This window comes from Zootoca vivipara, chromosome 12 (genome assembly GCF_965207765.1).
Source record: "Zootoca vivipara chromosome 12, rZooViv2.hap1.1, whole genome shotgun sequence".
NCBI lineage: Eukaryota > Metazoa > Chordata > Lepidosauria > Squamata > Lacertidae > Zootoca > Zootoca vivipara.
This window is the reverse complement of record NC_142595.1, coordinates 19,322,505-19,347,762: the sequence shown is the minus strand read 5'-3', so window position 1 is coordinate 19,347,762 and position 25,258 is coordinate 19,322,505. Positions and strand designations below refer to the sequence as shown.

The window sequence follows — 25,258 nt, the reverse complement described above, 5'->3', positions numbered from 1 at the left end:
CGGGAGACAATGGAAGAGTGCGCTTTCGGAGCTGAAATCCAACCGTTGGAGAGTTACAGCACCTCCTGTGCATGTAGAGATGGGCGATGATTTCATAGAAATCATAGAATTGTAGAGCGAAGTGCCTCCTCTAACATGATAGCACCAGCCATTGACAAACTGACAGCCATTGAGAAATCTAACCCTCGGACCTCCGCAACTTGCCTGGGCTACCAACCTGCCCATACTTCCATTCTCCAGTTCCCTCTTTGCCTCCCCTGCACTGTTTGCCTAGGCCAGGCATAGGCAACCTTGGCTCTCCAGATGTTTTAGAAGTACAACTCCCATGATCCCTTACCACTGGCCCTGTTAGCTAGGGATCATGGGAGTTGTAGTTCCAAAACATCTGGAGAGCCAAGGTTGCCTCTGCCTGGCCTAGGCTGTGTGAGAATGTTGTGGATAGTAGGAGAGAGGATATATTGATGAAAAACTATCCTTCCTCACTCGCTCTAGTGAGTCAGTAGCAGGGTACATTCCCCTGTATATTGCAGGAAGCTAGTTGGTAGATTTGTTAGAATCTCTTGAGTTAAGCCACGGGTAGACAAACTAAGGCCCGGGGGCTGGATCCAGCCCAATCGCCTTCTAAATCTGGCCTGCGGACGGTCCGGGAATCAGCGTGTTTTTACATGAGTAGAATGTGTCCTTTTATTTAAAATGCATCTCTGGGTTATTTGTGGGGCATAGGAATTTGTTCATTCCCCACTTCAAAATATAGTCTCTCCCCCCCCCCCAAGGTCTGAGGGACAGTGGACCGGCTCCCTGCTGAAAAAGTTTGCTGACCCCAGAGTTAAGCAATCCAGTCTGGCTTGTCCAGATTTAGATTCCTGGTAAACCCCCTTTGTTCCTTCTAAAAAAGAATAAAGACACAACAGTCTCCTCTTAAAAGTCATTAGAAGTTTACTTGCATTCAGTTCGCAGTATGATCCTGAAGGTAGGCTTTAGCCTGTAGTTACAGAAGGGAGTGTGGGTTCATCCTAAATGGGGATTGAGCCAGCACAGAGCAAAAGCACCAAGATGATATAAAGCGAAGAAGGGTCAAGAGAGAAGGGAAGGTGACTGCATGACCAGCCCTTTTATAGGGTCCTCCCAGGGTCATGCCCATCTACCTGGTCACACGCAGGGGGAGGATGCTCCAGACCAGGTGTGACAGGAAGTCCTCCTGGCTGGAGTAACGTCCCCCTGTGTGTCCACTCTGGGCAAACAGGAAATGTTGTACTTGACTGCTACAGTGATGTTACATCTCACAGGCTGCTCACCTACCCACATCCCACATCCCATCCCTTAGGGTGGTCCCAGGGCAGGTTACAGCAACTAAAATACAAAAGAGCCTCATATAGAGGGTCAGGTGCTTGGCACCACTAGGCCAGTGTTGCCTCTTCTAGTAGGTAGTGGACTCCCAAGATTACCCGGCAGATGCCTTTCCCAGATTGTGCTATTTGATCCTTGGAGATATCAGGATTTGAACCTGGGGCCTTCAGTTCCACCACCAAGGAATCAGTCCTTCCACAAGAAGTCTCCAATAACATTTCTTTTTTCAGTTACAGGTAGGTAGCCGTGTTGGTCTGAGTCGAAACAAAATATAAAAAATTCCTTCAGTAGCACCTTAAAGACCAACTAAGCTTTTATTTTGGTATGAGCTTTCGTGTGCATGCATGTATCTGACGAAGTGTGCATGCACACGAAAGCTCATACCAAAATAAAAACTTAGTTGGTCTTTAAGGTGCTTCTGAAGGAATTTTTTATATTTTATTTCTTTTTTCAGCGCTCAAGTCTCTTAACGTTTCAAAACATCCCTCCTGCTACAGTATTTAACCTTAATACCCCTTCCTGCAATTTAGATCTATTACTTTTGCTTCCTTCCTGCCCCGCCCCCTGAGTTAACAAGGGGGATTTGGGGAGGCGGGAGTTTGCCCGAGAGGCCGGTGACAAAGGCTACTGCTTCATTGATAGTGACAGCAAAGGGCAAGTTTAAATGAGAGCGTGGTGTGTTTTGATGGAGGCATTCATTCTGAAGAGTGGCTTTTTGCCTCCTGCCATTCAGAAGGAAAATGGCTATTTCCCAAGAATGTCCTCAAGAGATCACACAGCTGATGAAAGATTAATAGGGTGCAATGGGAGGGAGAGGGGCGTGTGTGGAGGAGCTGGACTGCTGCAAAATCACGGCGGGAGGAATCAATGAAAAAAACCCTTTCGTTTGCATTTATCAGCAAACCCACCAATTTTGCACTTTCTGAAACAGTAGGCCTACGCCAGCCGAAATGAGTTTCTGTGAATTTTGCAGTGCAGACCTCCAGCCGCGTAATGGGTAGGAAAAATGCATGTAGCGGGGTAAAGTGGGCATAAAAATGCACATATTCGTGAAAAAAGCATTCGAAAATGGGAATATTGGGCAAAATAGCACACAGGGGTGTGCATATTAGGGGTCTAGACGCTAGGAGAGGATATATTTATTAGTTATTATACTCCCTCCCTCATGTTTGTGAGTTCAGCAGAGTGCATCTCTTTGCAGCTTAAAAGGGAAGCTTAGATAGGCTAGTTTTAGCCTTTTAGTTTAAGTAATCCAGGATGCTTTCAGGCAGACTAGATTCTCCTGGTGTTGCCCCCCCCCTCCTTTCATCCCGTTGAAACACAAATCACACAAACAGTCCTGTAAAAGGTAAGAATAACATTTGCTCCCTCAGAGTTCCTGTTGCAGAATAACAGAGATGGCAGCTTTGTTCAGGCAGGCTTAAAATGGCAATTCTGTTGCAAAGGCATGCTTAAGTCTAGCTTAAGATGGAGTCTGAGCTGTAGCTCAGACTTAGCAGCTGTTCTCACATTTCTGGCTTGGTGATGAGATTAAAAGGTAAGAGTGAAGAGAGGCAAATGAGGATGTGCCCTTGCAGGGAAGGAGAATATCTACTACTAGTGTCATTCAGCCCGTTAAGTAAACGGGCGCTAGCCGGGCGGGAACGGAGGGGAAGCCCTGGGATCGCGCAGGCGTCGCCTCCGTCGCCGCCTCCACCGGCAGGGATGTGCATCGAGGGCCCCAGGCTCCCCCTGGGTGGTTTGCTGTGGCGGCGGGCGGGCGGTTTGTGTGTGTGCGAGAGAGAAGCAATCGGGGCTTCTCCGGGACGCGCTGCCTGTGCGAGGTAAGGGGAAAAGAAGCAGCCGTGAGAGGGGAAAGTTGTGGCTGAGCTTCCCTCCAGTCAAGCGGGGAGTGGCAGCCAGAGCTTGAAGGGCAGGAGGGCGAGGGAGGGAAGGAGGCAGGCATGGGGCAACTTCCCCTCAGAGTCGGACTCTCCCCCCTCCCCAAACCGTCGCCAATTTCCCTCACAATTTTGTCTCCTTTCCTCTTCAGACACTACCCCCCCTTCTCATAACTCCACCTTTCTTTACTTTTTCTTGAGGGGGGAATCCCCAATGGTACCTTCCATTATGTCCTCTCAACACTGTTCAGGGGTGTGGGTGTGGGGAGAGTGTGTGTGTGTGTGCGTCCAGTCTCTGCGTCCAATCCCTGTGTCCGTGGGGCACATGTGCAGTAGCGCAAACCCAGGGACACAGGGACTGGACGCAGAGACACTTGGACTTTATTATATAGGATGGCACGGTGGGAGTGTCTCTCATGGAGTCTCTCTAGCAAACTTACAGGAAAATTCTGTGAGCTTCTGCTCTTATCACTTGCCTATCTAGCAACCAATGAATCGTTGGTTTGACTGCCCTTTGAATACCCCACAAGGAATGTGCAACTAAAATGCTGCTGAATTTTCACGAGGACTAGTTTTGTTTTTCATTTGCAAACTGATGTGGGAATGTGGAGGGCTGGACTCGAGAGTGGGCAAATGAGAAACTGAGAGGAACTGAAATGTGCAGATTTGACTAGTTGCTCAACCTCACAACTGAAGGTAAATCAAGAAATGAATTAAGAGCATTTGGGGGAGGGGGGTGATTTAGGCCTGGCTAGAGTCACTGTGCAGAGGACGTGGGTGGCGCTGTGGTCTAAACCAGAGAGCCTAGGGCTTACCGATCAGAAAGTCAGCGGTTCGAATCAACGAGGTGAGCTCCCTTTGCTCGGTCCCAGCTCCTGCCAACCTAGCAGTTCGAAATCACGTCAAAGTGCAAGTAGATAAATAGATACCACTCCAGCGGGAAGGTAAACAGCGTTTCCATGCGCTGCTCTGGTTCGCCAGAAGCAGCTTAGTCATGCTGGCCACATGACCCAGAAGCTGTCTGCGGACAAACGCTGGCTCCCTCAGGCAATAAAGCGAGATGAGCGCTGCAACCTCAGAGTCGTCCACGACTGGACCTAACGGTCAGGGCTCCCTTTACCTTTAGAGTCACTGTGCAATCTGGTTACACGAAGGGTCATTTCTTTAGACAGCCAGCACTTGTGTGTTCCTGCAACAATCTGAAACAAGTTCTCCTTCTCTAGACACCAATGATGGCGAGGGTGATCCCGCAGAGAAAAAAGCAGGCCAGGAAATTTGGGATGTGAAGTGGGGCACAGAAAGATTGATTTCCACACACTATTTCATTCCCTGCAGAGTTCAGCTGAAACCAGAGAATCAGGAACGAAGATCAGGGTCAGTGGAAAGTCAGCAATTTTGGCATCGTGGTTGAATGTTTACATTGGACACCAGAATCTTAATCCTTTCCCATAGCTAATTGACGGGGAAACAGATGCTTGATCAAACATTGCTCCCTGCATCCCCACTGTGGAACGGAGATGGCAGCGACGTATGGCTGCCAAATCAACATTTATTTACTCGCTTGCAGTATTTATAGGCTGCCCCGTAGCAAAGTTTCCAGGGTGGCTCACAACAGGAAATAAAGTCATGTAAAACTTAATAATAATTGAGTCAGCGATAAACATACGTTTATGCATGTATTGGCTATATATTTTGGAAAGTGGTTGGCCTGTTTGCTATGCATTTGGACATCCTTTAAGACATCATAACCAAATCGTGCATGGTGATTTCGGAGATCAAGGAGTAGGTTGTCTTTGTTGGGGTACAATTAGACACCATTTGGAATCAAGATGGCAGGCTGCACTGATTTTAACCACTGGTTTCAAAACTGCACACACATTTTGGGTTTTGTAGAATTCCCAAGCAATGCTAGGTACACACACACACACACACACACACACACACACACACACTGTCACGGTCCGGTCGGCGGGCGGTTGAAGCCCTGGCTGAGGACGTCAGGACCAGAGGCAAGATGGTGGTGTAGAAGCAGGAACAGGTGCAGGGCTGAGGGTCCAGCAGCAGGCAGTCGCAGGGTCAAGGAGCAAGGCAGAGGCGAAGGTCTGGGAGTCAAGGAGCAAGGCGTCGGCAAGGCAAGGGTCCAAGGAGCACGGAGCAAGAGGCCAGATGCAACCAGGCAGGGATAGCGTTGCTATGGCAAAGAGCTGAAGGGAAAATGCTGAGCTTTTTATCCCTCCCAGCTCCTGCCACCAGGTGCAGTGAGGTATCAAGTGGCCTCACCTGAGTGGCCACTTCTTGCTTCTCCAGCATAAGCTGAGGCCTCACCTGAGTGGCCACTCCTTGCTTCTCCAGCACAAGCTGAGGCAGGCCCCAGTCCTGCAAAGCACTACAGGCCCCAGAGCCTGACTCCTGCCCATACTCCTGACACACACATTTTTATGCACATACTTCATAGCTGCCAAGTTATCCCTTTTTTTAAGGGATTTTCCCTTATGCTGAATAGGCTTCCTCACGAGAAAAGGGAAAACTTGGCAGCTATGACATACTTGCATATTAACAGGGCTGGATTAAGCATTAAGCAAAATAAGCACACGCTTAGGACATCAAGGGAAGGGGAGCACCACAAAAATTTTCCATTGCCAGATTTACCACGGACCATATGATGCAGCTGAACCAGGTTCCACAAAAAAGGCTCCCCTAATATGTGTGTATAATAATAATTTTATTATTTATACACCACCCATCTGACTAAGTTGCCCCAGCAACTCTGAGTGACTCCAAACAAAATATTAAAAACACAATAAAACCTCAAACATTAAAAACACCCCTGTACAAGGCTGCCTTCATATGCCTTCTAAAAGTCTGATAATTGTTTCACACCTGACAGGAGGCTGTTCCACAGGGCAGGGGCAACTACCGAGAAGGCCCTCTGCCTGGTTCCCTGTAACTTCACTTCTCAAAGTGAGGGAGCTGCCAGAAGGCCCTCGGAGCTGGATCTCCATGTCCAGGCTGAATGATTGGAGTGGAGACGCTCCGTCATGTATACAGGGCCAAGGCTGTTTAGGAATAATAATTTTATTATTTCATAAGTTCAGTGCAACAACAACAAAAAGAGTAAAAACAAGATTCAGTCATGCTGAACTTTATAAAATAATTGCAGAAGACAATATTTTACGGTTTATTATTGTTTACATTTTGAATTAGATACATACGGGGGCACCAAAATCTTTTAATTGCCGAGGGCTTCTAAAAGTCTTAATCCAGCCCTGCCTATAAATACCTGAAAACACAAATCATAGAGAGTAAAAAGAGCTTAAAACCAAAATGCATTCAAAGGTCTGGGGAAATAAAAGGAAAGGAAATTAAATTAGATGTTAGGTGGTTTTCTTTTTGAGGGTGGGGGCATTCCGCAGCTGGGGTGACCCCCCCCCCCATAGGATAGACCCTCTCCTCCAAGGCTTCCCTTCTGTTCAACACATCTCAATAAGTAGTGGCACTTGGAGAAAGGAAATCTCAGAGTCCAAGCAGGTATACGGGGAAAGAGGTATAGAGCAGTTCCCACAGTTCCAGCCTCACTGACCAGCTCTTCCCTGTTGGCTGAGACTGAGCCAATCCCTTCATTTCTTCCTCCATCCTGTGGAAGAGGAAGTTGTCAACAAGGTGTGCCTGAAATTGGTTGGAGATTCCATGCTTAGTGGAGTTTGTTTCCAAGCAAACATCATGGTTCTGACAGTTGCTCATTACCAAGGATTCCTGCTTCCCTGAAAACATCTGTAATTTGTTTCAGCAAAGCATCATCCACATGTGAATTAATTTTGTTTCAGTTTGCATCTTAATGGGGAATTACCCAATACCAGAAACAATACACAAAAGCAACGGGTAGCTAGCCTTCGAAAGTTATCCTTCTCTGAATTTTGTAATGCGGTTCTCCAACCAAATAAGGTGTACCAAAAATGTGTACATTAGAGGAAAGTGTGTATAGAAACGACCATTGGCTATGGTGGTTGAGGCTGACGGGAGTTGTAGTTGGGTCCTGGTGAGTCTAGACTGAGGGAAGCCTTCTCTCGTTTAGTGATACAGTCCCCAGATACAGGATGCATTGGGAAGTTTTTAACATTTGACGCTTTATTATGTTTTTATATTCCGCTGGAAGCTGCCCAGAGTGGCTGGGGAAACCCTACCAGATGGGTGGGGTATAAAGTTGATGGTGGCGATGATTATGATGAACTTAAATCTCTAGTTAAAGCAAGAGACAAGGCAGCCCATGCTTCATTCCCAGTCCAGGTCCTAAAATCATCTATCAACTGCTGTGCAAAGAACCTGGGCCTTGTATGGCATAGCAGTTGTGCTGGGGGAGGCCAATAGCACTAGAAAAGAAGTGTGTGTGTCTGTGTGTCTGTGTGTGTTAGTTTTGGGAGCCAGTGTGGTGTAGTGGTTAACAGCGGTAGACTCGTATTCTGGGGAACTGGGTTCGCGTCTCCGCTCCTCCACATGCAGCTGCTGGGTGATCTTGGGCTAGTCACACTTCTCTGAAGTCTCCCAGCCCCACTCACCTCACAGAGTGTTTGTTGTGGGGGAGGAAGGGAAAGGAGAATGTTAGCCGCTTTGAAAAGCGGGATATCAAATCCAAACTCCTCCTCCTCCTCCTCTTCCTCCTCCTCCCCCTCCTCTTCTTCTTCTTCGTTTTAAGGAAGGGCAAATCTGTCCATTTCAGTTTCTCTGCTTTTCTCGTTTCCACAGTTCTCATAAACATCAATCCGCATTTTTGTGCGGCTTCATATGCACATTTTCGTATGCAATTTTTGCCTAACGCACACTTTATTGCCAAGGAATTCCCCTTAATACAGTGCACTCCCCCCCCCCACGCTTTACTGTAGCACACACCTTTTCGTATACATTATGCGGCTGGAGAAGCGCATTGCAAAATTCAGAGAATTTTCGAGGACGGCTGTGTTTCAGTTTGTGAATTCAAAAGAATGAATCAAATCACTCCCTGGAAATTCCATACCTTCTGTGCCATGCTGAAAGGTACAGGGGCTATTTGAGGGGATGAACCTGGCAATGTTGCCCTCTGGGTACTGATCCTTTGCCGGTTGCCGGCACCCCTTCCACGGCTCGCACGAAACTCGATATCTTCAGTGCTGGCTCCTCAGCTAGGAAGGCCCACTGGAGCCAGGGCTAAATCGAAATAAACTATTTTAACTCGAAGTCAGTGTGTTTGTATAGCTCCTACTGCTGGTTTAACTCCCCCATTAAATCATAATATATTGCCTCTTTAGGCATCACGGCGCACTTTATAATACTCACTGGTGTGTGATTCATCCTATGTGATCTTTGTAACAGAGTTGGGTCAATTTTATTGTTACGAGCCAATTATAACTACGCAGCAATGAACGGCGGGCGAATGTTGCCTTCAGGCACAGTTATGCGAACTCTAAACAGGCTCCCCCCACCCCACGATCCTTCAGGAGCCATATTGGCATCGCTTAATATGGAGAGGAAATGAGGGTGGGGAGCAAGGACCGTAATTAGGAGGGTTGGTATATTGCTACGCTTGCTTCACCAAAAGGCCCCGCAGCCAGAGCTGGCAGGTGGCTTGAATCTGGGGTTGCGATTGAGCTTGTTTTATCAACCTGCACACCCACCTACACTGTTAGTCCCTATATTCGAGGTCAGGGGTTGGGAACTTGTGGCCCTCTGGATGTGGTGGGGCTCCAACTCCCATCAGCGCTGGTCAATAGTCAGGGATGGTGGGAGTCAGGGCCGGCCCACCTATGAGACAAGCTGAGGCAGTTCCCTCAGGTGGCAGATCTGGCTTCCAAGGAATGTGACGCTTGCCACCGCTGCTGCTCCCTCCTCTACCACCTGCCACTGCCTGCTCCTCTTTGGCCTCCTTTTACTCCCCTGCTGCCCTATTCCTTAATGTATAAGGATTTATGCATGCAGAGAAAAAGGACAGGCCTAGGGACCTGCATTTGGCCTCTAGGCCTCTCTCTATGAGCCCTGGGACTCTTCCCAGGTCACATTGGCCCTCATGGAATGCAGGTGGTGCTGTGGTCTAAACCACTGAGCCTCTTGGGCTTGCCGATTGGAAGGTCGACGGTTTGAATCCCTGTGATGGGGTGAGCTCCCATTGCTCTGTTCCAGCTCCTGCCAACCTAGCAGTCCGAAAGCACACCAGTGCAAGCAGATAAATAGGTACCGCTGCAGCGGGGAGGTAAACAGCATTTCCGTGTGCTCTGGTTTCCGTCACGGTGCTCTGTTGTGCCAGAAGCAGTTTAGTTATGCTGGCCACACGACCTGGAAATGTACATGAAGAAACCTCTGGCTTCTATGTGGCTGGGCTGTAGCCTTCTGATAAAGGCAAGAGTAACAACTGTGGCCCTGCTCACCTCTGGCACGTGGTCATCAGAAGGCTGCATACTAGGCTATTGCGGCACTCGGGCTGCAAAGGTTTGCCTGCCCTGGTTGGAGATCAACTAAAAGGCCAGGGAGAATAGAATGTTTTTGCCTGGTGCCTTAAGGGTAGCAGAGAAGGTGTCCGGCGAGCCTCTCTGGGAAGGGAGATGCACACACTTGAAATGAACAAAATCACAGTCAATACAATTTTTAAAAAGTAAAACAGTCACGAGGCAAGCAAAACCCAAAGAATGAAGATCGAGCTATTTCCGAAAGTAACTATATCAAATTTCTGCAAAGCATCTGGACTTATTCAAATCTGTATTGCAGCCCTGTTTACGAAAATTAATAAAAGGCAACCGGCCTAATCCAAAATTCTGCTTTGTATTTCTTCCTTTTATCGCACATGTTCGGTAAATTAATTTTGACATCTCACATTTTTTCTGCACTCGACACGCCCATTCTTCAGTTGAAAGGACTGAAGGCATCCAGCATTTAAGTGTTCCAAAAACAAGGCATGTTCCTCAACCCCAGTTCTCAGTTGTCAACATGGAAGTGACCTGGAAGGAACCTTGTTTCCAGCCACCAGGGAGGTCAAGAGACTTTAAAAGACTGGCAATTCAGAGGTATACTACCTCTGAACATTGAGGTTCTATTAATTTTCATGGGTAATAGCCACTGATCGGCCTGTTCTCTAGGGATGAGTCTAAAACCAGGCATCCCTAAATTTCAGCCCCCCCCAGATGTTTTGGACTACAATTCCCATCTTCCCCGACCACTGGTCCTGTAAGCTAGGGATCATGGGAGTTGTAGGCCAAAACATCTGGAGGGGATGCCTGGTCTAAAACCCTCTTGAAACCATTTGAGCAAGTAGGCAGTGTTCCATAGGTAAATTTTAGTGAATGGAACTAGAGAAATGGGAACTATGGAACTCACTCCCACAGGAGGCAGTGATGGCCATCAACTTGGAAGGTTTTCAAAGAAGATGGGGCAAGTTCATGGAGGCTGAGGCTATCAGTGGCTACTAGCCAAGCCAGATGTGTCCTCCAAATACCAGCTGTTGGGAAACGCAGATGTGCAGAGTGTGGTTATTCTCAGGTTCTGCTTGCAAGTGTTCCATCAGCATCTCGTTGGCCAGGATGCTAGGCTAGATGGGCCATCTTAAGTCGCTCCCCAGTCCCTTTTGACACCCAAGTCAATGGGCTCTTTATTCATTGAGAGACTGTTGGGTTTTTAAAAATCTTGGTTATTAATTTTTCACAAGGAAAAAAAAACTTTGCAAATTTTAACATAAACCATAAAGTACATTATCAATCGACTTCCTGTCCTCCACTTCTATGGTTTCCATATCTACCCTTAAATGCTGCATATTTCACCTATACTATTCAATACATTCAATTTCACCTATTTATTTTAATAATTCACATTGTTGCTCATATTTCAAGTCCTGCTCATATTTTCATCTCCCTATAATAGTTCTTTAAATACTCAGTAAATAAGTTTCCAGTCCTCAATGAATTTACCGTCGTTTTGGTGTCTAATCTTTGGTGTTAATCTTGCCCGTTCTGCATACTCCATCATTTTCAAAAACCAATCTTCCTTTGTTGGGACCTCTCCTTTCTATCTTTGGTCGTACAATATTCGTGCCGCCGACATCATGTACATAAATAAGCTAGCCAGCTGTTTTGGAACATCATTATCTATAATTCCTAAAAGAAAAGCTTCGGGTTTCTTGGGAAACATCAACTACAACATATTTTTAATCAATCTCATTATATGTCATTTCCCAATAGCCCTTAGCATTTTTTGCAACTCCACCACATATGGAAGAATGTTCCTTCTGTCATTTTGCAATTCCAACACATACTTGACTTAGCTTTATACATTTTGCTTGCTTACTTGGTGTTAAATACAATCCATAAATCGTCTTCATATAATTTTATTTTAAAGTATAGCAGGCAGTAAATCTTAGATTACTCTGCCACAACTTCTCCCATGAAGACGGTTCTATATGATGTCTCACATCTCTCGCCCAATGGATGACTGTTGCTTCCTCTCGTTCTTTCCAGGCGTCACCTATTCTGATGCAGTGAGCGCCACGGAACCTTGCAAGCCTTGCAAGGAATGTGTGGGCCTGGAAGGCATGTTAGCACCCTGCGTGGAGTCGGACAACACTGTCTGCAAATGCATCTATGGCTACTATCGGGATGAGAGGAGCGACACTTGCAGGAAGTGCCGGATCTGCGAAGTGGGCTATGGCCTCGTGTACCCCTGCGGGGAAAATCAAAACACATGGTGTGAGAAGTGCCCCCTAGGGACGTACTCTGACGAAGCGAACCACGTGGACCCCTGTTTTCCTTGCACCGTGTGCGAAGAGGACGAGATCACCGTCAAGGAGTGCACCGCCACATCAGATGCAAGATGTAGAGGTAAGGGCCACTGAGAAAGGCTAAAAATGTGGATTGAACAGGAAGGGTAGAGCACGCTTACAATGCGTAAACATTCCTTTCCAGACCTTCACTGCTGTTTGTGGAGGTAATGAAGTGGGGTGAGTGGGATGCAATGGCATTGGGATCAGGGTCAGTGGGGTGGTGTCAGGCTTCGGGGAATCAGATCCCTTCCCCAGTGGCAGAAATTAGCAGATCAAACAAAAGGAGCATTTGTACCAGACAAGTTCTTTAATGATCACAGCGAGAGACAAGGAATGCATATCTCTAAAAGAAATGGCGTTGCTCACCCCTCCGTGCCCATTAATCTACGTCACTCCTACATCGGGTAATCTGAGCTTGTTGCCGTTGCGCTTCCTGTTCTAACACTTTCCAAGCCCTTCTAGTCTTGGGCGAAGGGGGAGGTCCAGGAATGCTGTCCAAGGACACTGCATCTGCCAGCTGTCCCTCTCTTGGCCTTTCCTCTTCTAGCTGTTCCTCACCCAGTACTTCCCAGCTTTCCCCCTCTGGAATATGCCCTTCTGCAAACCACCGTTCTAAATCAATACTGTCCTCCTGCCCTTGGGAAGGTGCAGAAAAAGGGGGTAGCAGCTCCCACCATTCCTCCTCAGCCCAGCCCCTGACATCTGATCCTGCTTCTCTCCGGGCATTCGCTCTACATGTGGTCTGAAAACTAGGCCTCGTGCATTGCCGCAGAGCTCTATTCAGAAGCTAGTTGTGAAGCTGTATAACTGTTCTCTGAGGTGTGTGGCCCATGCCATGCCCAGCCCAACGCCCTACAGCTGGTGGGTGGCAGGAGGGGCTATGATTACAGACTTTCCATCTACAGATGTTCCTTCTTCAACTTGCATGTGGAGACAGAGCAGTAGAGAACCGCCCACACGGCAATGCACTCCATCCCCCAGTGGTCTCATCTTCCCCTTCTTTCAACCACCAAAGATGAGAAAACAGAAACTCTGACTGTGTGCCCTATTTCTCTTCCTGGCACCTTCCATTCTCTTGTCCATCCCTAACCTGAACCAGGCCAGGCCAATGTACACGATACCCTCCGTTTAGCTCAGAAAAAGGTAAATAATAATAATAATAATAATAATAATAATAATAATAATAATAATTTATTATTTATACCCCGCCCATCTGGCCGGGTCTCCCCAGCCACTCTGGGCTGCTTCCAACAGAAGAATAAAACACAATAATCTATTAAACATTAAAAGCCTCCCTGAACAGGGCTGCCTTCAGATGTCTTCTAAAACTCTGGTAGTTGTTTTTCTTTTTGACATCTGTTGAGAGGGCGTTCCACAGGGTAGGCGCCACCACCGAGAAGGCCCTCTGCCTAGTTCCTTGCAACTTGGCTTCTTGCAACGAGGGAACCGCCAGAAGGCCCTCGGTGCTGGACCTCAGTGTCCGGGCAGAATGATGGAGGTGGAGACTACATAAAAACAACTATTATTAATTAACTTAAACAAATAAACTGATAAAAGGTGTATGAGGAAGAGTGGGAACTGTAGATCTGAGAAAGGCAGGGTTCTTGTTCTATTCTGTGTCCAAGATCTAGGGAGCAGAGAAACATCTGGATCAAAGAGAGTCAGAAGGTGTACTTTTGTAACCCAATGAAATCTTAATTAAAAACAATAAATTATAAAAGAAGCTTCCCAGCAAAGGCGGCACCAAATTTAGCACTCAGGGTCACTGGAACCAGGACACAAATCAAGTCACGGCAAACAGCTCTTCATTTTCACCGTGTATATTTGAACGAAGATGGAAAATGGTTGGGATGTGTGGACACTCCATGAACCTTTGCCAGGAATTCCCTTGACAATGGGGTGGAGTTAATGCGATCAGCAAATTGGCATTCCCCTGACGATGAGTAAGCAACTGTTGTGATGTAACAGGGCTTCAGGTGTGTGTGTGGGGGGAGGGGAGTCAAGGCTGCAGAGAGCAGAAGGAACAGCTGTTCCCTTAGGCACTGCCAAATTCCGTAAAGCTAAGCAGGGATGAGTCAAGTCCAAGGCTGGATGGGAAGCCCTAAATGAGTATTGCCTTCTTATATGGGGTAGCTTGACTCAGTGTCTTGAAATAAAGCAAATCCAAAGGGCTAGAGTACCAAGCTTGTCAATAATGCTATGTGGGACAAATGTGTCAGAACTCAGATGGCAGTAAATATTTATTATTATTATTATTATTATTATTATTATTATTATTATTTGGGGGGACCACAAGTTGTTGTTGTTGTTGTTGTTGCAGACCTGTAAATGACCTGCACCATGCACTGATATTTGATATCGGTGACATAATTTGATAGATAACCTGAAACGGTACCTGTGAGTTTGACGGATCAACAGGTTTCTTTCTCCAGGCCTGCCAAAAAAAATCGAAGTAGCCGAGAGATGTCAACAAGCTGAAATAATTTAAATGTTGAAGATGGAAACCCGTTCGAAATGCAAATCCAGGCTTAACATTTGAAATGTCCCAAATTGACTTCATTTCAGCTTTAAAAAATGAAACGCCAGCAGCTCAGATCCCTGATCTCCCGGCGTGAGTGTCAGTTTGGTCCTGGGACTTGTTGAAGGCTGTAAAGTAATCTTTGTGGCAGGGCAGTGGTTTAAATCAGGTCTCCCGCACCCAGACCAAACCCTTCAGTGGTCCAGTCCACTACTTCTGCATCTCCTGTGAAATGGCTCCACAGGCCTGGCTACCCCCCACCTCCCCACAAGCCTTCTCTTGTTGGAATAAGTGAGCTTAAGCAAATGGGGGGGGAGAGAGAGACTTTTGATGATGGTCACACCTTCTTGAAGATTTCTTTACTCCTCTGATAAGCTCTTCTCTGTTTTATTGGCAGCGCTTAACCCACGGTTTACCACAGCTGCACCAACACAGGAGTCCAACACTACGAGTGCAGTCACACCTCCTCAACACGGTACCTTTGATGTTTGTTTGTTACATTTTATTTATTTGTTTTGTTGTTGTTGTTGTTTAGTCGTGTCCGACTCTTCGTGACCCCATGGACCATAGCACGCCAGGCACTCCTGTCTTCCACTGCCTCCCGCAGTTTGGTCAAACTCATGTTTGTAGCTTCGAGAACACTGTCCAACCACCTCATCCTCTGTCGTCCCCTTCTCCTTGTGCCCTCCATCTTTCCCAACATCAGGGTCTTTTCCAGGGAGTCTTCTCTTCTCATGAGGTGGCCAAAGTATTGGAGCCTCAGCTTCAGGATTTGTCCTTCCAGTGAGCATTCAGTCCTTCCAATGTCCTCCATGGACAAAGACAACATTTATTTGTTTAGATTAGAGTTATATACCGCCCTATATCATAAGATCTCGGGGCAGTTCACAAAATAAAACACAGGGTAAAAACAAGTAAATAAACAAAACAGCAAAACAATACCCCCTCCTTCCCACAGACACATTTAAAAGGCTGTAGAATATTAATCAGCCCAAAGCCTGGAATGTTTTTGCCTGGAGCTTAAAATATATATAATGAAAGCGCCAGGTGAACTTCCCTCGGGAGAGCATTCGACAAATGGGGAGCCACTACAGAGAAGGCCCCGTTCTTGTGTTGCCACCCTCCGGACCTCACATGCAGGAGGCACACGAGGAAGGACCTCAGATGATGAATGCAGAGACCAGGATGGTTTATATGGGCAGGGGTGGTCCTTGAGGTATTTATATACCACCTTTCTTCCAAGGAGCCTTCCATGGTTCCCCATCTCATTTCACCATTGCAACAATCCTGCAAGGTAGGCTAGGCTGAGAGAGAGTGACTGGCCCAACATCATCCACGGAACTTCACAGCCAAATGGGGATTTGAACCTTGCTCTCCCAGGGTTGTAGTCCAAGTTTCTGACCATCACACCACAATGGCTCTTTGCACCTTTCTTCTAACGTGGTTGAACCAGTTCCTCATTTACTTGGTGGGCATAACTCCAAACATGGAAGGACTCCATTGGAAATATGAACTGTGTGAAATAGTTCAGGTCACTAAAGCAGAATTTTTGACACACACTGGAAGCTACAATTCCTGAGGTTTTCTGAAGGGAGGTAGAACACCATAGAGGTCAAAGCAGCTAAAAGTCATGACTATGAGTTCTGGTTTGTATACATTCAGTAGAATGTGGTCGCAGGTACCAACAGAACCACTTATGCCAGTAGAAGCCTGCAAGACAACCATTTCCTTGATCCCACTCTCAATCTCCCCTCTCTGTTAGCAAAGTCACTTAAATAACACAGATGGAGTCCAGAGAGAAAAGAAATCCTGGCAACACTTTACTGAGGAATCTGAACAAAACCGTGTATGATTTGAGGAGAAATCTGCTTATGACAGATACATTTTAGAGAGCGTTCCAGGTGTGATTTGACTTCCAAAGCCTTCTTCAGTGGCCTATAGTTAAAAGGGGGCATCGCCTCGTGCAAGGGCTCAGAGAGCAAATTTATATAGTATATTTTGCTATGGAAAAAGGAGTCCCTTCCAGCGACGCACATTTTGAAAGCTATGGTTCTGAAATGCAGCCTCCCATTTCCCACACTAGTGACTCATTTGCTATTTTGCTCCCTTGTCTTTGCAGATTTTCCGCCTGGGAGTCCTGAAGGCCCCTTTCAGGTCACAGATGACCCAGATACCATGGATGTTTCTGGTAGCACTGTGGCTGGTACAGCAACCACAGTCATGGGTAGCTCCCAGCCTGTGGTCCCAAGTGGCACAGCAGACAACCTCATTCCTGTGTACTGCTCCATTTTGGCAGCCGTGGTGGTGGGGCTGGTGGCATACATTGCTTTCAAGAGGTAAGCATGCTCCCAAGGTTCAGAAATGAGAGGGTTATCTGTGCAGAAGAAGGACATCATCAACGTTCATTAGGGTCACTCACAAAGGCCGATCCTACTTACACCCTAAGCCTAAGCCCACCCCATTCTTACAAGCTGCTCCCATCATTGTTTAAGCATTAAACAACTTCCCTATACAGGGCTGCCTTCAGGGTGTTCTAGAGGTTATATAGTAACTTATCTCCTTGGCTTGGGGGCTCACATAACTCCATACCCTCCAACATTTCTCTGATAAAATGAGGACATCCTACCACACCCTCCAACCTTTTTCTGATGAAAATAAAGATGTCCTAAGGAAAAGTGGGACATTTTGGGATCAAATCAGAAACTGGGATGGCTTCTGTAAATCTGGGACCGTCCCCGGATAATGGGTACACTTGGAGGGTGTGCAATGAGATTAGAAAAGGCAAGGGTTAAAGTGATAGAGTTGATTGGTAGACAGGAGAGGCAGACCATAGAGAAGGAAATGTCTTGAGTAATCTATACAGGCCATAGCCAGCCAATCTATGTACTGAACAGCTGCACAACATATCACCTACACCTGGGGATACTGCACAGCTGTTCCATTGTGTGTGTGTTTAAAAAAAGCTTGGCTTTTCTATGCTCCAAGGGCTGGGGAGGGGAAGAAATGCTGAACAGGGAAACATTGGAGGAGGATGTTTTGCTGGAAATGCCATTGAAATGCCTTGTTAAAAAGTGAGTGAACAAGGCTTGGCTATTCCGTAGTAAGTGCATAGTTAAGTTACGGAATTTGCTACCACAAGATGTAGGGAACGCAACCAAGTCGGACAGCTTCAGAAGGGAGTTAGCTACACGCTTGGGGGATAACGCCAGCCATGACGGCTTTATTATGTCCGGTATCAGAGGAGGTATGCCTCTTAATGCCGGTTGTTTGGGATTATGTGTGAAAAAGAACTGTGGCACTCAGCTCCTGCTTTCCTGGTTTCCCACAGGCAACTGTTTGGCTGCTGTGAGAACGGGATGTTCTCACAGCAACCAACTAGATTGGCTTATGCACGCTGCTCTGAGACGCACGCGGGGGTCAGGAACGTAACCCCTGCACAAATCAGCCGTTGCCTATATATATAATATCCACCAGCGTATTTATGGGCTTCATTTCCATTTGCTTGCTGTTTCAGGAAAGGCACATTAGGTAGAGTCAGGTTTAAACAGACACTTTCTCCCCCCATCCTTTAGGCCCACCAAAATCCAGAGCTGGCTAGTGATGAGCTACAGATTTGTAGATTTGTAGGCAGCCCTGGAATAATGATGATAATAATTTATTATTTATACCCTGCCCATCTGGCTGGGTTTCCCCAGCTACTCTGGGCGGCTCCCAACAGAATATTAAAAACACGATAAAACATCAAACATTAAAAACTTCCCTAAACAGGGCTGTCTTCAGATGTCTTATAAAACTCAGATAGTTGTTTATTTCCTTGACATTGGATGGGAGGGTGCCACTACCGAGAAGGCCCTCTGCCTGGTTCCCTGTAATCTCACTTCTCACTAGGAGGGAACCACCAGAAGGCCCTCGGAGCTGGACCTCAGCGTCCGGGCAGAACGATGGGGGTGGAGACGCTCCTTCAGATATACTGGGCCGAGGCCATTTAGGGCATTAAAGGTCAGCATCAACACTTTGAATTGTGCTTGGAAACATACTGGGAGCCAATGTAGGTCTTTCAGGACCGGTGTTGTATGGTCTTGGTGGCCATTCTCAGTCACCAGTCTAGCTGCCGAATGGCTGGGGTGGGGTTGCAACCAGCCTGCTGGGCTACTTGATGGCTGAACCCCCATCCTTAGAAGGTTCATCCCGAGCAGGTGTGAGAGACCTTTGGCCATCTGCTGATGTTGCAGAACTCTAACTCCCAGCATGCATGGCCAATGACCAGCAATGGTGGGAGTTGTGGTTCAGTGACAACTGGAGGGCCAAAGGTGCCCCCGCTCACCTGATCCAGAGGACGGCTTCATGGTCTTCTGGTTTGGCACGGGAAGCGTCCTAGGGAGAAAGATGCAGGCTCCGTTCCTTCCATAGGAGCCTTTGTGGACTCCCACAACAACTTTGGTTGCTGAGGATCAAGGAGCTGGTGCAGACAAATGCAGCCTCATGCCTGGACTGGAGAAACAGTCCCTGCCGCGAGGTTTGCCTGAGCAAGCCCTGAGAAGATTGGGCTCGCCACACCCAAAGCATTGTGATCCGCAGGGAGCAATCTACCGTGTTGGCAACCGCGCCAAGTTTGTGGTGTACCTTGATCTGGGGAAGGAGGCGTGAGCATCTGAGGCTCAGCTGCTCCCTGATTTTTCACCTCTAGGTGGAACAGCTGCAAGCAGAACAAGCAAGGTGCCAACAACCGCCCCGTCAACCAGACACCTTCGCCGGAAGGGGAGAAGCTCCACAGCGATAGCGGCATCTCGGTCGACAGCCAAAGCCTCCACGACCAGCAGCCGCAAACGCAGACGGCATCCATGCAAGGCAAGGGGGGGAGTGGGCTGCTGGGTGAATGGGGAGGAAGGCCTAGGGGGTGCCAGCCAGCTTCAGGGACAAGGGGGCAGCAGCTGCCAAGCGTGTTCAGCCTGTCACCTGCAAATCATAGAACTGTAGAATTGGAAGGGACCGCGAAGATCATCCAGGCCAACCCCTTGCAATGCGGGAACCTTTTGCCCAACGTGGGGCTCAAACTCATGACCCTGAGATTAAGAGCTTCATGCTCTACTGCAGAGGTAGGCAACCTAAGGCCCGTGGGCCGGATGGTCTGGGAATTAGTGTGTTTTTACATGAGTAGAATGTGTCCTTTTATTTAAAATACATCTCTGGGTTATTTGTGGGGCATAGGAATTCGTTCATTCCCTCCCAAAAAAATATCGTCCGGCCCACCACATGATTTGAGGGACGGTGGACCGGCCCACGGCTGGAAAAGGTTGCCGATCCCTGCTCTACTGACTGAATTGTAGGAGCCAACTCCTAGGGCCAAGTTTCCTTTGGCCCCCCAATAAAATATTTAAGGGGGCATTGCCATTCAAATGGTATTGTGATCAATTAGCTGCCCCCCCCCCAATATTTTATTCAAGTTGGCACCCTTGGACTGAGCTACTCTAGTTGCAACTGGCAGAAGCTGGTGAACCAAGCCAACCACAATGGGAGAAAATGCAAGGGGAGATGGTCAGTCCTCTTTTTCCATCGCCTCACAGAGTCCCTAGTGCCCCATTCAAATGATGGGGAATTCCATCTTGATTTCCAAACTGAAGGGGAGCATTGTAGGACAGGGCCGTTTGAGCAATCAGACTTCCGTAGTGGAAAGCAAAATACATAATAAGTACAGTGGTACCTTGGAACTCGAACGGCTTGGCTCCCGGACAAATTGACTCCCGAACGCTGCAAATCCGGAAGTAAGTGTTCCAATTTGCAGATGGTTTTTTTGGGAAGCTGAACATCCGACGCGGCTTCCGCGGCTTCGGGTTGAGTGCAGGAAGCTCCTGCAGCCAATCAGAAGCTGTGCCTTGGTTTTCGAACGGTTTGGGGAGTTGAACGGACTCCCGGAACAGATCAGTTCAAGAACCAAGGTACCACTGTATTCAGTGAGCAAATATGGATCTATCCATCCATCCATCTCTCTGTGTGTGTATTGCATAGAGTCCCAAAATATTCATTTTGTAGGGTTGTTTTTTTAAAACCAAGGTATTTTGGGTTACAGAACTGAAATGATAGGCCCCCTAAATCTATTTCCCCCCCCAATGTTCTTTATTTAGATCTGGTGAGTTTAAACGCCTATTTTGTTTGCAAAGCTTTAAATTGCAGGGGTTGGACCAGAAGACCCTCAGGGCTCCTTCCGACTCTACAATTCTATGAAAACAAGTAGGCAAAAGGGTGTATATTTCTCACTTCTTCCTTTGGAAATTGAGATTACCTTTCACTCAAGATCGATGGATATAGTCAGGGATGTACAGCAGGACCGATCTACCATTAAGCAAATATGTATCATCACTGGAATGATGCTGGTGGGAGGCGGAAACTTTTATTCAAATATCAAGACGAGTTGAAACAAAACTGTACAATGATTTCTTTACCAAATTTGTCACGTCCCCTAAAACAAAACAAAAAAAATTTGGTTAAAAAATATATAGTACGGAACAGAACTAATCCTGTATACTCGCCTCTCACATGGCCACTTCATTATAAATAGATTGTGTTGCATACAAATTAATACAATAATTCAATACTATCCATGTATGGTGCTGGACACATTTCAGCTTAGCGTTCTTCAGTAAATTAGTAAATCTGATTATGATTATTATTGAAAATTAGTGGGCGTAGCAGATTTATTTAAAAATAAATGCTTGTCTCTATCTATCTATCCATCCATCCATCTTTCTATCTATATTTGGAAGAGAAGTACCCCCCCCCTTTCCAGGTTAAGACTCATTTTCACTTTGGCTGGGGCACTTGTATTCGATATACGTTGCCTTCCATTGTAATTCTCCCACCATCAAGTATGCCCCCCCCTCTCCATTCTACCCCCTACTGCCACATTCCATATCCCAACAGACCCTTTTCTGGCGCCAGCATCGCTCTGTTGGCATTTGCTCAAATGGGAGCAGTTTGCTAAACTGGTCTCTGAAACAGCCCCCTCTCAAATTTTACAGATGGGGGGGGGGCGGGGAAATCCCACTTCAGAGAGCAGCTCGGCTTAGGGCCTTCCTACACCATAACTGCTGCTGTGGCCAGAGAGAGAGAGAGAGAGAGAGAGAGAGAGAGAGAGAGAGAGAGAGAGAGAGAGAGAGAGAGAGAAGCCTGTGCTTCAAAATGCAGAAACTCCCTCCATATTTCTCCTTTAAAACTCCAAGGCAGTTTAAAGAGGAATGGCGGGGTGGGGGTGGGGGGCTAGACATCTCATGCCATTGGCTGTTGGGCACTAGGAGCAGCCCCTGCTCAAGGTTTTCAAATGCTTCCCTTCTGCGTTTTGGAGGGTGGGGGGGTGTTGAAAAGCCATTTGTAAACATCCCCATGTGAAGATGCTTACAAAGGGCTGTTTGAAAAACCCTGCAGTGTGCTTTGAAGTCCTGACAATCAGAGCAGCACCAGATTTAGGGTGGCGCAGACTGTCCCCCTGCACTGGGTGCCGAGATGAGAGGATGAATAATAATAATAATAATAATAATAATAATAATAATAATAATAATAATAATAATAATATCTGATTGGGTTGTGCCAGCCACTCTGGGCAGCTTCCGACATATTTAAAACCTTAATAAAATATTAGACATTAAAAAGGCTTCCCTATACAGGGCTGCCTTCAGGTATATTCTAAAGGTAGTAATAATGATGATGGTAGTAATCATAGCTGCCAAGTCTCCCGTATTCCCCGGGAAATCCCCGTTTTTCCAGCTGTTCCTAGCTGAAAAAATGGATTTTTTTGTTTCCCCCTGGTTTATTCTGGCGCGGCGGCCAATTTGGAACCGGGCGGAGCATGCTCAGAAGCGACTTTTGATGCTGCTCTGCCCAGTTCCAAAATAGCTGCAGTGTGACTTCTGGCACGGCGGCCATTTTGGAACTGGGCAAAGCAGCATCAAAAGTCACTTCTGAGCATGCTCCGCCCAGTTCCAAAATGGCGGCAGCGCTACTTCAGGTCTGCTACTTCCGCCCGGTCCCTTATTTCTCCGACAGCAACTTGGCAGGGATGGTAGTAGTAGTAGTAGTAGTAGTAGTAGTAGTAATAATAATAATAATAATACAGTCATACCTCAGTTTAAGTATGCCTCGGTTTGAGTACTTTAAGTTTAAGTACTCCGCAGACCCGTCTGGAACGGATTAATCCACTTTCCATTACTTTCAATGGGAAAGTTCGCTTCAGGTTAAGTACGCTTCAGGTTAAGTACAGACTTCCAGAACCAATTGTGTACTTAAACCGAGGTACCACTGTACCTACTCAAAGTTAGGGGGCACCCATTCTTGTCCTTGCTCAGGGTGCCATATTACCAAAATCCACCCCTGATTGGAGAAGCAAAACCTGATATCAACGTGATTGATAAGTGACTGACTCCAACCACCAGGCAGCTTTGGCCTGCAATGGGTTGGGGAGGTAAAGATCTGGTCTTTTGGCTCGAAAAGGTTCCCCGCCCTTGGTGTAGAGAACTCTGAGCTGGGCGGGACAATGGCCTGACTCAGGTTAAGGCAGCTTCCTCAGTTCCTAGGGGGACACTGATGGTCAGATGCAGGCCTGCTTTCCCATGGACAGATCCAGGCTTTCTTGGCTTCTGAGGTGGGCCGGATGTTGACTTCATACCTATGTAACCCCTTTTTGTGCTCCCCATCCCTATTTCCCCCACTCCAGGCCTTAAAGGAGACGGGAACCTTTACACCAACCTGCCCGTCAACAAGAGGGAGGAGGTCGAGAAGCTGCTGAACGGTTCCACCGAGGAGACTTGGCGCCACTTGGCTGGGGAGCTGGGCTACAAGGAGGACCACATAGACTCCTTCACTCAGGAGGAGTACCCCGTCCGCGCCCTCCTCTCCGACTGGTCCAGCAAAGACAGCGCCACGATGGACGCCCTTTATACCGCCTTGCGTAAAATCCAACGGGGGGACATTGTGGAAAGCCTCTACAGCGAGTCCACTGCCAGTTCGCCAGTCTGAAGCGGGGGAGGCGGGGCAGAGGTCCGACGGGCCAGCCCCTCTGTGATTCCCCACCCTGCTTTTTCCCTCACCGATGCCTCTCGGGGTGAAGACACATGAAGGAAAAACAAAGGATGGAGCTTAGTCTCCCCGCGGCCACCACCGTTTCTGGGGAGCACCGGACGGAGCAACCCCGTAATGCACTGCAAAGGTTGTGGGTTGTTTTAATCCTCCTCCTCCTCCTCCCCAGTATTTTCACCCAATACCTCTTACCGGTAGCAGACAATAAGATGCTAAAAAAAAGGAGGAAGAAACAGAGGAAGGCAACTGGAACGATTGTTATTGCTTGTGTGTGTGTTTAAAGGAAAATTGGATTGACAGCATTTCGCTGGTTCTGCAGAACTCGCACCCAGTCGATGCTGCTAGTTTGGTCTCACTCTTCCCGGTGCCTCTGAATGCCCATCTTACGTGCCTCTCCACCCTTGTCTCTGTGGATCCTCTATCCTCACTCGCACCTGTCGATCTTCAGCCACTGACTCTTCCTTTCTAAGCACTGTGTCCCCCTAAGCCAAGAAATACAAACAGCAGCCTGGCTTGAATGTGTTGCATGGCCGACAGACTTGAAGGAGGCTGACAGAGGATAAATATATGGATTTGGAGCATGAGGATGTTAAGAGGACACGATGGAGACTTTCATCTTCAGGGAGCATCTCTGGGAGGGGAGGAAGGATGTGATTTCTGGCTTGTCAAAACTGACACTGTGAAGATCAAACCTCGAAGTATATGGACGGAGGCTTAGGAGGAGACCCCCCCACCCATGTGTTGGTGGCAACATCAAGAATGTCTTTGCTCCCTGATCTCTTTTTTTCCTTGCTCAAGATGCATTCCTCGTAGTTCAGTGAAGCTGTCTTGAACCTCGTCCCATAGCTCCCTTGCTGGGTTTGATCAAAGCGAGCCAGTCTCCCCAAATGGGACAGCGCTAGTTTAAAAAAGGGGTTATAAGCCATACTTGAGAGAGCTGAGCTGGCCAAGGCAAACAAACTAACAGTGCAAACATTGTCGTTAATGAGTGGGAATTATATTAATCACTGTGATCCTATAAACCTGGCCTCCGACGTTATCCCAGATGTTGTGTTGGTGGGACATAATTAAAAGCGATGCTCTGCATTCTTCCTCGGACTAGTGAACCAATCACTGTGGGTTACTGAAGCCATTACCTCTGTTGCATTTAAAAGGGGGGTGAGCAAAAGTCCCCCTGGGTGGCCTTAAGACATAAGGTGGAGAGAGGAGGGCTGTTGGTTCTATGCTAAAGACTCAGAGCTAGGTTTGGGTCAGATGCTAAACCTCTATGGTTTGCCGGTGTTCCCCTAGAGCAGGGGTCCCCAAACTACGGCCCCCGGGCCGGATGCGGCCCAATCGGCCTTCCAATCCGGCCCGCGACGACCCCCGCCGCCCGCTGCCGCCGCCCGCTCTCGCGGCGCGCGGCGCAGCGGCGATCTAAAAAATCGGCAAAAAATCGCCGAAAATCCTTTGTGCGCATGCGTACGGGCCTCTCCCGACCCGGAAGAGGTCATTTCTGGTGCACTTCCGGGTCGGGGGAGGCCCATACGCATGCGCACAAGCGATTTTCGGCGATTTTTTCCCCGCCCGTGTGCGTGTGCGCATGCGCACGGGCGCGCCCTCCCCCGCCCTCCGGCCCGCTGCGCGCGCACTCCCCTGCCGTCCGGCCCACCGCGCGGTCGGCGCGGCGGGCACCGG

General features: G+C 47.7%; 1 protein-coding gene across 1 annotated transcript in view; it reads left to right on the top strand.

The window, feature by feature from the left end:
- Window positions 1–24,678, top strand: part of NGFR (nerve growth factor receptor) — a 53,139-nt gene extending 28,461 nt beyond the window's left edge. The window contains exons 3-7 of the mRNA XM_035135948.3: window positions 11,696–12,055; window positions 14,913–14,990; window positions 16,635–16,851; window positions 19,203–19,363; window positions 23,220–24,678. Coding sequence (XP_034991839.2) covers window positions 11,696–12,055; window positions 14,913–14,990; window positions 16,635–16,851; window positions 19,203–19,363; window positions 23,220–23,521 — 1,118 coding nt within the window. The 3' untranslated portion in view covers window positions 23,522–24,678. The remainder of the gene's footprint in view (window positions 1–11,695; window positions 12,056–14,912; window positions 14,991–16,634; window positions 16,852–19,202; window positions 19,364–23,219) is intronic.
- Window positions 24,679–25,258: the final 580 nt, after the last annotated feature.